The sequence below is a fragment of the Peromyscus leucopus genome, chromosome 2, assembly GCF_004664715.2.
Source record: "Peromyscus leucopus breed LL Stock chromosome 2, UCI_PerLeu_2.1, whole genome shotgun sequence".
NCBI lineage: Eukaryota > Metazoa > Chordata > Mammalia > Rodentia > Cricetidae > Peromyscus > Peromyscus leucopus.
Genome location: NC_051064.1, coordinates 132,811,117 through 132,824,063, shown reverse-complemented (window position 1 = coordinate 132,824,063; position 12,947 = coordinate 132,811,117). Strand labels below are relative to the sequence as shown.

Genomic DNA, 12,947 nt, shown 5'->3' with positions numbered 1-12,947 from the left:
TTTCTCTTCATCTACATTTTGCCTCGGGGCTTTATACCTTTCTTTCCTTCTGTATGTTCTACTTTTCCTGCTTCTTTTGTGGCTGGCTGGCCCCAAGCATCTCTCTCTCTTTCTCCCTCATTCTCTCTTTCTCTCTCTCAAGCCTAAATTCCCCCTCCTACTTATTCTCTCTGCCCGCTAGCGCCGCCTATTCCTTTACTGCCCAGCTATTGGCTGTTCAGCTTTTTATTAGACCAATCAGGTGACTTAGGCAGGCAAGGTAAAACAGCAACACATCTTTACCTAGTTAAACAAATGCAACACATCTTTACATAGTTAAAGTAATATTCCACGACAAACCACCACAGGTGGTATAGCCATTTCATCCTTCAAACATTCCCTTGACTGCCAGGCTTAGTGGCTCACATTTGTAATTCCAGCACTTGGGAGGCACAGTCAGGAAGATTAGCACGGGTTTGAGGCTAACCTAGTCTACATAGTGACCTAGTCTACATAGTGAGTCCCAGAGCTATACAGTGCAACCTTATCTTAAAAAAAAAAAAAAAAAAAAAGCTGGGCAGTGGTGGTGCACACCTTTAATCTCAGCACTCAGGAGGCAGAGGCAGGTGGATCTTTGGGAGTTTGAGGCCAGTCTGGTCTATAAAGTGAGTTCCAGGACAGCCAAGGCTACACACAGAGAAACCCTGTCTCAAAAAACAAACAAACAAACAAACAAACAAAATGTCCCTTTGGAGGGTGTGTGTGGAAAGGCTCATGAAATTCACAAGAAATAAAAATTCAGCAAACTTCTGACAGACTCTGAGCTTCTTGGCTCAGGTCACATAAACAGTAAAGATTGCTGGGGAGAGGAGACCCCTCAGTGTTGCGATGCCTGCCAGCTGCGCCAGGGATTTTCCTTAAGTTGTCATCCATGAGTGGGTGGGGCTTTTCGTGGTGATGAAACTGCCCTAGGCTTTCCCACTCTAGTAGGTAACCCCGCACCCAAGCTCCTGTAAGTAACTAAAGCAAATAACCAAACGAGACTTGGATAGATCTTTTTTTTTTTTGGGGGGGGTGTCTATCCCTGCCCTCTCTATTTGACTAGAAATAGACTTCCTAGGCATGCAACAGTTTGGTAGAGAGAATGTTCTGGAATGCCTGGGAACCTTAAGGAAAAGGATGGCTCAGGATCTGGGTTGGAGAATGAGTGGGGGAAGAAAGAGTCAGTTAAATTACCCCCAGACCTTTCATTTGCTCTTCTAACAGAGCAAGTGGTCCTTAAGGTGGTCTTCTTGTTTTTAAGACAGGGTCTCACTGGGAGGTGGTGGTGCCCTTTAATCCCAGCACTCTGGGAGGCAGAGACAGGTGGATTTCTGTGAGTTCGAGGCCAGCCTGGTCTACAGAGGAAGTTCCAAGACAGGCTCCAAAAGCTACACAGAGAAACCCTGTCTCGAAAACCTCACTATACAGCCTTTCCCCTCTGAGCTGTAAACCCTTGAGGGCCCGGCCTTCATCTGATTATGTACCAACGTGCCTGCCTCTTACATTAGGCACCTCAGAGAATCCGTGGAGCTAATGAATGGGGTGTAGAAAAGCATGGCAGATAATGGATGTTTGTGGATCTCTTTCTCTCTTTCAAGCTTTCACGGGTCGCTGAGGGAGCCTGCTAGCTCAGAGCACAGATCCAGACAGGAAAGTTGTGCTTCTAGTAACACACACCCAACTATCCTGATAGTTGTGACCTTTTCAGCTTGAGGTGTGAGATGCCAGTGACCTTGATGGCATTAGGTCGGCCATCTCCTGTGCAAGTCCTTACAGGCTCCGGTGGGTCCATTTCCCGTGTCTCCTCCTGGGGTTGTAGCTGATTTTATGACCAGTTTTCATTAGGATCTTTTGGGGGAACCCGACGGTTTTGTTTTTGCCTCTTGGTCAGGAATCACTGGACTGTTTTGGGAGAAGACATGGCGAGGGGTAGATTGCACACTACAACACCGAGTCGCAGGAAAGAAATCTGAGTTCTTTTACTCCGTCATCTTCATCTCCCCCAAACCCTATGAAGGCGGCAGGGAGATTTTCTTCATCTTGCAGATACAGAGAATGAACTTGAGAGCGCTTAAGCGACTCGCTCAAGGTTACTTCCCTCGTCCATGCAGAGGCGGGAGGCGGGATTCGCATCCAGGTTCTTCTGACTCCAAAGTGGCACGGGTGGTGGGTGGGGCGAGAGGCCGGGCCGGACTGGGGGCGCCTGGAGCCCGCGGAGCCCAGCGAGGGAGCGCGCGGGAGGCCTCTCCGGCCCAGCCCCCGAGCCGGTGGTGCAGCGCCCGCCCCCGATCGCGGGCGCAGACTGGCGGCCGCCTCCGAGCCACGTGGTGCGCGCGGCGGCTCGGGGCTCCCGGGGCTTGGGCGAGCGCAGCGGGCGGCCGGCTGGGCGGAGGAGGCGGGAGCGAGCGCTGCAGCCTGCGACGTCGGGGCCGTGGCCTCCGCTGTCCGCGCGCCACTCGCTGGGTCCCTGCGCCCAGGGCGCACGGTGGAGACGGACGCGGCGGCGCCATGGAGCCGCTGCCCTCTGCCCGTACCGAGCTGCAGTCCCCGCTCCTCGCCAACGCCTCGGACGCCTTCCCCAGCGCGAGCTCCAACGCGTCGGGGCCGCCGGCGCCCGGAGCGCCTCATCCCTCGCCCTAGCCATCGCCATCACCGCGCTCTACTCCGCTGTGTGCGCCGTGGGGCTGCTGGGCAACGTGCTCGTCATGTTTGGCATCGTCCGGTGAGTCGGCCGAGGGCGCCGCGGGGTTTGGTCCCAGGGTCAGTGTGGACACTACGCTTTGCACACCCGGATCCCCAACCCCCACTTCCTGGGGGTCCTGCATGTCCTGCACAGAGGCCAAGTCCTCTGAGGTGAGGACAGGTCTCATGTGTGTGTATGTGTGTGTGTGCGCGTGTGTGCGTGTATGCTTGCACTAGCCTAACTACATTTAATCATCCTTGACATTTCTTTGCTTCTGCATCAGGGCAGTGGGGCAGTTTGGCAACACTTTGTGTGTCTGTCACACACAGCTTGTGACCTGGTAATTTGACAGGAAGAGCTGTGTATGTTTGGTCCTCTGAAATCTCATAGGGGTGGGCTGAGGTGTACTATACCATGTCTTGGGTCTTCGGAGCATACAGCAGGGACAGGCTCCAGGCTGTGGGGACAGTCCCCAAATCATATTTGGTAGTCGTCTTTTGTGGTTGCTGTAGCAGTGTGGGCTTGTCCCACATCATCAGTTTGTAATTCTGTATGAGACCGTATTTACATTGTTTCTTATTAAACCTCTAAGCGCCTAGGTGAGGGAGACATCAGGATGGCTTTGGGCACCTGTCTTTGCACTGTGTGTTCTCTAATAGAGAGCCCTGTGGTTCTTGTGGACTGGCCACAGGTTCTCTCTTCCTTTCCCCAGTGGCCATGTGGTCAGGAGCTCTGGCTATGATTCAGGGTAGGCTATCCTCCTTGAGGCCTAGGCTACAGAGCAAGTTCAAGGCCAACTAGAGAATATAGCAAGACCCTGTCTCAAAGGGAGAGAGGGAGGGAAGGAGAGAGAGAGAGAGAGAGAGAGAGAGAGAGAGAGAGAGAGAGAGAGAGAGAGAGAGAGAATGAATATGAATAGGCACTTAAGAGACACACTTAATAGATAGCTTGTGTAGCATGCATAAATCCCTGGGTTCAAGCTCTAGCACACCATAAACTGGGTGTTGTGGTCCTTGGCTGTAATCCCAGCCCCGGAGTATGGAAGCAGAAGGCTCGGAAGCCAGAAGTCATCTTTGGTTACATAGAGAACTGGAATCCAGTCTAGGCTAACAGGTTTGGGGTAGAGTGAAATGAGAGAGAACTTGCCTGCCAAGGCAACACCAAGTACTGCCTAAGTTAGCAAAGTAAAACGTCTCCATCTTGCTGTACCTGGAGCACAGGGATGTCAGTAAAGCATTTTTTCCCCTCTCACTAAGGTAAGGGCTCACTCATAGCAGGCTTTGTAGTATGCAAGGTTTTGGTTGTCCGCTCTGTCTGCTGCCAAGGTGCTGGGGGCTGCTGGGAAGAGTTCTCAACCACATCTTTGAACTTGGGGTCACTGAGCCCTGTCTTGTTTAGAGAGGTTCAGTATGTGCCGCTTGCCTTTGCCCCCTCTTGCTCAGATTAGGGGTTCAGATCTACTTCCAGCCAGAAGACATTCCCGAAAGATGATGCGGTGCAGAGGTAAAGGTCATGGCTGTGGGTCAGGAGGTGCCCAGTTTCTACCCCATCTTCAACGTGTCCAACTGATGTGGCCGTGGCCAGACAGCTCAACTTTCCTGAGTCTGTTTCCGTCCTTTGAAAAAGTACGGTGATTACAATAGGCTGTTGGGAAGATTTGATGGAGTGATGCAGGGAACGGCCTAATAGCAGGCACCTGGAATGTACTAGGCCTTCAGTGTTGGGGGCTGGGATTAGCCAGCCCACCAGCAGCTTCTGTCTCCTGTCCTGCAAGGGTGCACATTTAGTCAACAATTAAAATCGCTGGTGTTAATCATTGCTACGCCTGTTCAGCCTCAGGGTTTGGTTTTTGTTTTTGACACAGCCTTGGTTGGTCTGAAACTCACTGTGTAGAACCAGGCTGGCCTTGAAGTCATCTGTAAAGATCCAGCTGTCTTGGCCTCCTGAGTGCTGCAATTAAAGGTGTGCACCACCACACCTGGCCGTCAGAGCTTTTGATGCCCAGACTGAGCACTAGCCTCAGGTGGCTGCTGGCTTCTAACAGCCGTACTCCAGGGTCCCGAGGTTAGATGCTACCCCAGGATCAAATGCAGCTTCCTAGGGCTTTGAGATCCAGGGCAGGGACTTGATTTATCCAGAGGAGGCGATACCTGGACTGCGTGGTGAGGGAGTAGCTGCAGTTGGCTGCGTGGTGAGGTGGGGCGGGGCATCTCGGGCAGAGGAACAGCGTTGACGGTGAGAGGTCCGGTAGGGAGCGGGGAGTTTCACCTGGGGTCTGGGGGGTCAGGAGGTGGAGAGGCTGCAGGACAAAGGCATAAAAAGCCTTGACAGTGGTGTCCTTCTCCCTGGGGGTTGTTGGAAGCTTCTGCTGTGTTCTGAGCCTCGGGAGCCAGTGATGTGTCTACCAACTTACTCCCTGCCTTCCAGAATGCCCAAGAAGGTGCAGATGCTGGGGGAGTTCCGGAGACACTAGGCAACAGAAGGAATTGAATGGGGGGGGGGATGAGAACTTGAGGAGAGTCTTGGAGACAGGCCAGGGTGGCTGTGGTAGGGACAGGCAGTGTGCTGGGGCTCTGGCTGCTAGTCTGGATGTGGAATTGGAGTCTGGACAGGTTCTTGGCACCATGCTAAGGCCAGTCATGCTAGGAAGTCAGGGGGTGTCTGGGGACGGGGAGATCTGTGAAGAATGAGGGTCAAGAAGAAGAATCTGGGAAAGGGGTGGACTAGGTGAGCAGAGAGTGAGTATGGGGGAATTGGAAGCTGGTGCCAGGCAATGGGAGGAGCCCTGCGACCCTGGACAGGTAACCCAAACCCTTGCCTCCAGCCTCCACGGCCCCTCTCTGGAACTCAAGCCCATTAGACCTAACAGGATGACAGAAACTGGACTGGTGACTTGGGTGAAACCAAACAGGAAGAGGGCAGAACGAACAGCTGCCAGGGCCGGCTGGCCTTGCCCAGAATCTGCCATTTCCTAGGTCTTAGGATCATTCCCTGGGGAGTGTGTGTGACTCACAGACCCAGCAGAGTGAGTGGGAGGAGTCACCAAGGACACCGAGACTCTCCGGAGCTTCTCCTTGGTTCCAGGTCTTCTCCAACCTGCACCGCGTTCTGCAGTGGGACTTTCTCTATTCTCGTTCAGAGCCCTGCTGCCCCTGAGCCTCTCACTGCCGAGGAGTATAGGAGTCCCAAGCTCAGCTTTTGTCTGTGACAGGGTCGCCTGTAGCCCAGGCTGGTCCCAACTTGCTGTGTAGTTGAGGATGAAGGTGGAACGTCTCATTTTCCTGTCTTTACTCCACCAAGTGCTGGGTTCCAGACAAGCACACCCAGTTTAGACTCAGGTCTTTCTGAGCCCCCAAACCATCCTTAACCACTCTGCCTGTGTAGGCTTGAGGTGCATGCAGAGTGGAGGTCAGGGCTGTGCAAATCTCCCAGGCCTCTGTGTGTGATACCAGAAGCTGAAAGCCCAAATATCAGGGCAGACTGACATTATCGCTCTGGGCCTCAGTGTTCTGCTCTGTGGAATGGGAGGGTGAGTGTGAGGAGATCATGGGGCATGAACGGGTACCAGGTGTTTAGTAAGCCTCTCAGAAGCAATGTCTGTAAATCTGGCTGTGGGGGAGGGGTAAGGCTCACCTCTTGACATTTCACCCAGTTGACGTTGATTAAGCTTCGGAGGGGCTCTGGGTGGATGCTACTGGGAAAGTTTATCAGGTCAATTTTAGAAGCTTTCTTTTATAATAAAGATAACTAGATAGTTACTTCAGGACCTAAAGAGACATTCCAGCAGAGGGTGATATTACCCATAATCCTACTGCAGAGAAAAGCTTAGTCATTTATGTGTATTTCTTTCCCATCTCTGCTTCTGTACACACACACAAACACACAGAGACACATACATAAACATACACAGACACACAGACACAAGCACACACACATACATAAACACACGTACATACTTATCTTTATGAAATTAGGATCACGTAGGGAAATCAGGATCCAGGTATACGGATTTTGTAAGACTGTGTGTGTGAAGGTAATAGAAGGCTTCTACAGTGGCCCACACGGCCCTTCAGCTTTTGACCATCTTGCCTTCTAAGCTAGCCTGAGATACAGAATTGAAATCTTGTTTCAAATTAACAAAACCAAAGAGAGAGGGAAAACCATTTTTAAAAAGCCACCGTGGGGCTGGACAGATGGCTCAGTGGTTAAGAGCTCTGGCTGCTCTTCCAGAGGACCAGGTTCCGTTCCCAGCCCCTGATTGGCAGCTGACAACTGTCTGTAACTCCAGTTCCAAAGGATTCGACTGACTCCCCCTTCTGGCCTGTGAGGGTACTGCATGAGTACAGGACAAAGAAACTAGCTGCCACGCAAGATGAAAGTAAATATATATGTATTTAAAAGCCCATGGATTTGGGTTTGGTTTTTGAGACAGAGTTTCTCTGTGTAGCCCTGACTGTCCTGGAACTCATTCTGTAGACCAATCTGGCCTCAAACTCACAGAGATCCTCCTGCCTCTGCCTCCCAAGTGCTGGGATTTAAGGCTCTACCTACCACCAGGTTCTATTTTTATTTTTTAAAGATCTATTTATTTTATAAGCATTTGCCTTTATGAATGTATGTACATGCCCGATGTCCAAGGGGATTAGAAGAGGGTGTCAAATCTCCTGGACCTGGAGTTAATGGATGGTTGTGAACCTCCATGTGGGTGCTGGGAACCGAGCCTGGGTCCTCCGCAGCTCCAACAGTGCTTTTAACCTTGGAGCCAACTTTCCAGTCCTATCATCCTAATTTTCTTCCATTTTTCAAAATTAGGTTTATTTGTTTAATTGTATGTGTGTTTTGCTTGCATGCTTGTATGTGCACCACATCCATGCCTGGTGCCCATGGAGGCCAGGAGAGGGCATCACATCCTCTGAAACTGCAGTTACAGGAGGTTGAGAACCACCCAGTGGGTGCTGGGAATCCAGCCTGGGGCCTGCAGGAACAAGCACTCTTAAATGCTGAGCCATCTGTCCAGGGTAGAGGGAGCCAGTTGGGGTCTTCTTTTTAATCTGTTTGTTTGTTTGTTTGTTTCTGGTGTGTGTGTGTGTGTGTATGGATGTATGCCATATATGTGGGGGTGCCTGAGGAGGCCAGAAGAGGGTATCAGATCCCCCTGGAGCTGGAGTTACAGGCAGTTGTGAACTGCCGGATGTGGGAACTGAACTTGGATCCTCTGGGAGGGCAACAAGGGCTCCTAACCACTGAGCTACCTCTCCCCAGCCCCTTATTTCTCCCACCATCATGGCAATCTGGATGGCACTCCTAGGAGTATTTTGAGTAAGTGGGGTTGTACATCCCTCCCACTGTTTCTGTACAGACCCCTGCACCCCCAGTCAGAGTCTCTTCTCTTTGTTTGGTTGGTCGGTTTGTTTTTCCAGACAGGGTTTCTCCGTGTAGTTTTGGTGCCTGTCCAGGATCTCACTCTGTAGACCAGCCTGGCTTCGAACTCACCTGCCTCTGCCTCCGGGTGCTGGGATTAAAGGCATGCGCCACCACAGCCCGGCCCAGTCAGAGCTCTTTAAGGATGACCTGGCTGCCGCCCTGTAAGGAGGTTCGTCTTGCTGAAGGGATAAAGCAGATTCTAGAAAGCCCCTGGGTGCAAGTGTGGTGTCAGAGATTCAGATAGATGGAGAAAGATAAGACAAGCAAAAATCCAGGCCTCCCCACCCCAGCTGGGATTTTGAGAATGAGTCTCCATGGGCTGTGACCTCAGGGCTCATCCTGCACACATACACCCCTGCCAGATGTCTGGACTTTGAGAGGCAAGGGCAAAGCATGATTTCATTAAACTCAGGGTCCTGGGACTTTGAAATCAAATTGGCTCCCCAGAATATCTTCCCAGCACAGGAAGGAGGGTAATCGCAGGGTAGAGCAGAAAGCCTGGCTTAAATTAGCGAGTTACCAGCAAGCAGGCTGTTGCGCCCGGTTTCAGTTGGGGGCTGTGGGGTGGGGTGGGGTGGCTGCCTGCGTTCTACTGATTCATAGCTTCCAGCACAGCTGCAGAAATCAGCGGCTTTGTCTCAGGCCTGGAAGGGTATGTGAAGAAGCAGCTTGTCCTCTACAGTCTTCCTGTCTCTGTGACGAGTGAAAAGAACCTTCAGTTTCGAAGTCCTACTAGGTCATAAGTCCTACTGCCAGAGGCCGAGTGCTTAAGAACCCTTGCTGAGCCTGAGCTGGGCCGTGGTGGCTCATGCTTTTAATCTTGGTACTCAGGAGGCAGAGGCAGGTTGGTCTCTGAGTTTGAGGCTGCCTGGTTGGTCCACAGAGAGAGTTTCAGGGCAGCCAGGGGCTACCTTGTCTCAAAAAACCAAAAACCAACCAAACCAACAAACAAACAAACAAACAAGCCCAACCTAAACAACAACAGCAACAAACCTTGCTGCTTTTCCAGAGAACACAAGCTTGGTCCTTAGCACCCAACTTGACAGCTCACAGTTCCCTGTAACTCCGGCCCCAGGGAATCTTCTGGCCTCTACAGACTCCTATACACATGTGTGAGCACACGCACACGCACACACACACTCAGAGATATACACACCATTTTTTAAAAAAAGATTTTACTATTTTTATTTATGTGTATTATATTTACCCAGCATGTGTGTCTGTACTACTCACATGGCTGGTGTCATCAGAGCATCAGAAAGAGCATCAGATCTTCTGAAACTGGAGTCACAGATGGTTGTGAGCCATCGTGTGGGTGCTGGGAACCAAACCCACGGAGTCACAGATGGTTGTGAGCCACCGTGTGGGTGCTGGGAAGCCCAAGCCCTCTGGAAGAGCAGCCAGTGCTTTTAAACTCTAGGCCAACTCTCCAGCCCCACACCCCTTTTTAAAAAAAAATCTTAAAATCAACAACAAAAACCTCAGCTGGACTCTTGCCTTTGATCCAGTATTTGGGAGGCAGAGGCAGGCAGATCTCTGTGAGTGCCAGGCCAGCCAGGACTACAGAGTGTGACCCTGTCTCACAACGGACCCCAAAACAACTGCAGAAGAGGAAGGGTATGCCTCCTTCCAAAGCTTGGAGATGTGGAGAACTGTGGTGGAACACTTACTTTATTAATTAAAAAAATTAAGAATTACATTGATTTAAAGGTTGGAGAGATGGTGGGGGCGCACACCTTTAATCCCAGCACTCAGGAGGCAGAGGCTGGCGGATCTCTGTGAGTTCGAGGCCAGCCTGGGCTACAGAGTGAGAGCCAGGAAAGACGCAAAGCTACACAGAGAAACCCTGTCACAAAAAACAAAAAACAAAAAACAAAAAAAAAAAAAAAAAAAAAAAAACACCAAAAAAAAAAAACAAAACAAAAAACCAGGAAAACAAAAAAAGGTTGGGGAGATGGCTCAGTGATTAGGAGTGCTTGCTACTCTAATAGAGGACTCAGGTTAGGTTCCCAGCACGTACTCGGGGATTCACAACTTCCTGTAAGTTCAGTTCCAAGGGATCTGACTTCCTCTTCAGGCCTCCATGGGCTGCTGCACACACATGGTGCACATAAATTCACACAGGCACAACACATACATACACATAACATTTTTATTAAAGTATACTTTTTTACTTATTGCGTGTGGGGAGGCATGCATAAAAGGAAGGAAGAAGAAAGAAAGAAAAGAAAAAAGAAGAGGTTCTTGAGACAGGGAGATGTCTCAGCCGTTCAGAGCATTGACTATTCTTCCAGAGGACCTGGATTCAATTCCCAGCATCCACATGGTGGCTCACAACTGTTTGTAATTCTAGTTCCAAGAGATTGGATGCCCTCTCTGGCCTCCACAGGCACTGGGTATACATGTGGTACACAGAACATACATGCAGGCAAAACACCCTACACAAAAATACCAATAAATAATCGAGGTAAAATTTTAACAAGAAGAAGATTAAAAACGTAAAAGAAGTGGGTTCTTATAAAAATTTATTTGTGACAGAGTCTCACTTAGGCCACACTGCCCTCTGACGCCCTATGTAACGGGATGGACCTGACTTTCCTCCCAGACCTCCAAAGTGGAAGTCCTGGCATCACAGCTGTACCAGCACAATTAGTTTAAGCAGAGCTGGAAATGCACAGGGCAGTCCTGGGGGCTGCTGACACCATCATCCAGACACGGCTGGAGAGGCATGTGTCTGGGAGATGGTGTCAGCAGCCCCCAGGACTTCTTCAGAGGCAGGGGAATGGGTCCAGATCCAGGTCTCTGTGTTCAGCTGGCTGAGCCTGTTTTCTCACCTGTGAACTGGGCATCACAGTCCAATGCCTGCATTGCCAGCAGGTGGGACCCTCCCATCCGCCGCTCTTCCTGAGTCTGAGGCACCCCTCCAGATGATGGGACCAAACAGTGACAGGCACGCAGTCCCTGCCTTCCAGGAGCTGCCGTTCTAGTGGAGAAAAGATAAACAATGAATTAGCCAACAGAAGACCAGGCACAGGGCTAGGGATGCAGTTCAGTTGGAAGAGTGCTTGCCTGGTGTGCTGGAGACCCTGGGTTCAAATCCCAGGCCATCACCAGCCATGAGTGGTGGTGGACAGTTGCCGTCTCAGCCCTAGGGAAGTGACGGTTCAGAAGGTCAGGCGGTGGGGGCTAAACTAACACCATCCATGGACAATGAATCAAGGAAGCTAGAACAGGCATGGGAGATGCCGCGGCGGCGGTGGCGGCAGCGGCGGCGGCAGGGATACAGCAGCGGAGCAGAGGCCCTTTGCTAGGAGGGAGAATGTTTCGGGCAGAAGGTGGTCATGATGCTTGTGTGACCTCAGCACTGAGCCTGACCCCTACAGGAAGAGATGGTCCTCCGATGCCGGTGGGCTGGCTGCCCAGCACTTTGATTAAGTGAAGAGAGAGGCTGGTGCTCCTGGCCGAGCCAGATGACCCTGCAGGGCCTGTGGGGGAACATCTGCTTCCCTTGGTTAGAAACACTTATCCTGTCAGAGTGCCCTGTGTCTGGTGATTTTCCATGGCTCCCCGAAGGAGCAAGCAGCTGCTAGATGAGCAGGTAGCTATGAGACGCTCCTCCTACTTCCTGAGGCATCCTCACCCCAGGCCACCCAGGGCGGCCTAGCAAAGCCCAGTGTATGGCCTTGGCAAAAGCGAATATTAAAGTCATCCCAGCTTTCCCGTGCGGCTCCTAGCTGAAGATCAGAGACACAAACTCTCTCTTAATCTGACACTCCTGTTTAGTAGGAACAGTTAAATGTGCCCATTTCACAGGCAAGTAAGCCAAGGCTCAAAGAGGAGCGACATTGGCCCGAGGACACTTTGTCAGTGTCTGATGGCAAAGTCCCTTCTCTCTCGACATCCTGTCATGATGGCTTTTATAACCGTGACCCCCGCCCCCAGCACAGCCCATGTCCTTTTCTGTGTGAGGGGTGAGGAGACCTCAATTCACTGGCCCTGAGCTTAGCCTGAGTCTTTATTAGTTCTGCTTCTATGTTGAAAAAGAGCCCATGGGCTACCGTGCTAGGGGGCTCCTGTAGTTGTGGGGTGCGGGTAGGTAAGTCTGGTAGAGCGGTCGCTGGAGGTTGGAAAGCCTCCAGCAAAGCTGGTGAGATTCCACAGGAGATTGAGTCTTCTTCCAGGGGAAGGTCTCAGTGTTGTTCTAAAACAATCTAATTCAATTCATTTTAGGGGGGGGGCACATTCCACAGCATGGATCAGAGGACATCTTCGTGGACTCAGTTCTTTCACCTTTACCTGGGTTCCGAGAAGCAAACTCAGGTTGTCAGGCTTGCATTGTTAGGAGGCAGGCAGGCACCTTTACCCTCTGAGCCATCTCAGAGGCCCTTAGCGGTGTCCTGGAGGCCTTGTAACTGATCACTCGGGGGATCCTGATGATTAAGGTTAATCTCCTTTACTTGACTCAGCTGATTATAAAAGTCCTTCCCAGCCATACCTGAGATCATAGCTGGATACTGCAGTATGGCTGAACTGTTAGATGAGGCTGTGTGGCCTCAGGCGAGTTCCTTTGCTTCTCTGAACCTCACTCTCCCAGCTTCCTAGTTCTGGGGCAGTGCTCACTGTCACTGATTTTTGTCAGGATTAAACGCAATGACATTATTCAAGTGCCTCCTTGTTACCATCACTTAGAAGAGAGGGACAAAGAACTTTCTAGTCTTGTCAGTCAATGGCTGGGAAGAGCTGCATTGAGTTTATGAACACTGTCCTCCTTTTAAAAGAGGTTCAGAATTTGTAGCCAGGCAGTGGTGGCACATGACTT

At 51.1% G+C, this 12,947-nt stretch overlaps 2 protein-coding genes across 2 annotated transcripts in view; one reads left to right on the top strand and one right to left on the bottom strand.

Moving 5' to 3' along the window:
• The first annotated feature begins 2,440 nt into the window (after nucleotides 1–2,440).
• Nucleotides 2,441–12,947, top strand: part of Oprd1 (opioid receptor delta 1) — a 52,298-nt gene continuing 41,791 nt past the window's right edge. The window contains 2 exon segments of the mRNA XM_037203012.1: nucleotides 2,441–2,629; nucleotides 2,632–2,743. Of these exon segments, the coding sequence (XP_037058907.1) occupies nucleotides 2,530–2,629; nucleotides 2,632–2,743 (212 nt within the window). The 5' untranslated portion in view covers nucleotides 2,441–2,529.
• LOC114689194 (lysosomal-associated transmembrane protein 5-like) overlaps nucleotides 4,835–12,947 on the bottom strand; it is a 24,527-nt gene continuing 16,414 nt past the window's right edge. Inside the window, exons 6-7 of the mRNA XM_037202327.1 lie at nucleotides 5,118–5,173; nucleotides 4,835–4,979 (exon numbers count right to left, since the gene is read on the bottom strand). Of these exons, the coding sequence (XP_037058222.1) occupies nucleotides 4,835–4,979; nucleotides 5,118–5,173 (201 nt within the window). The remainder of the gene's footprint in view (nucleotides 4,980–5,117; nucleotides 5,174–12,947) is intronic.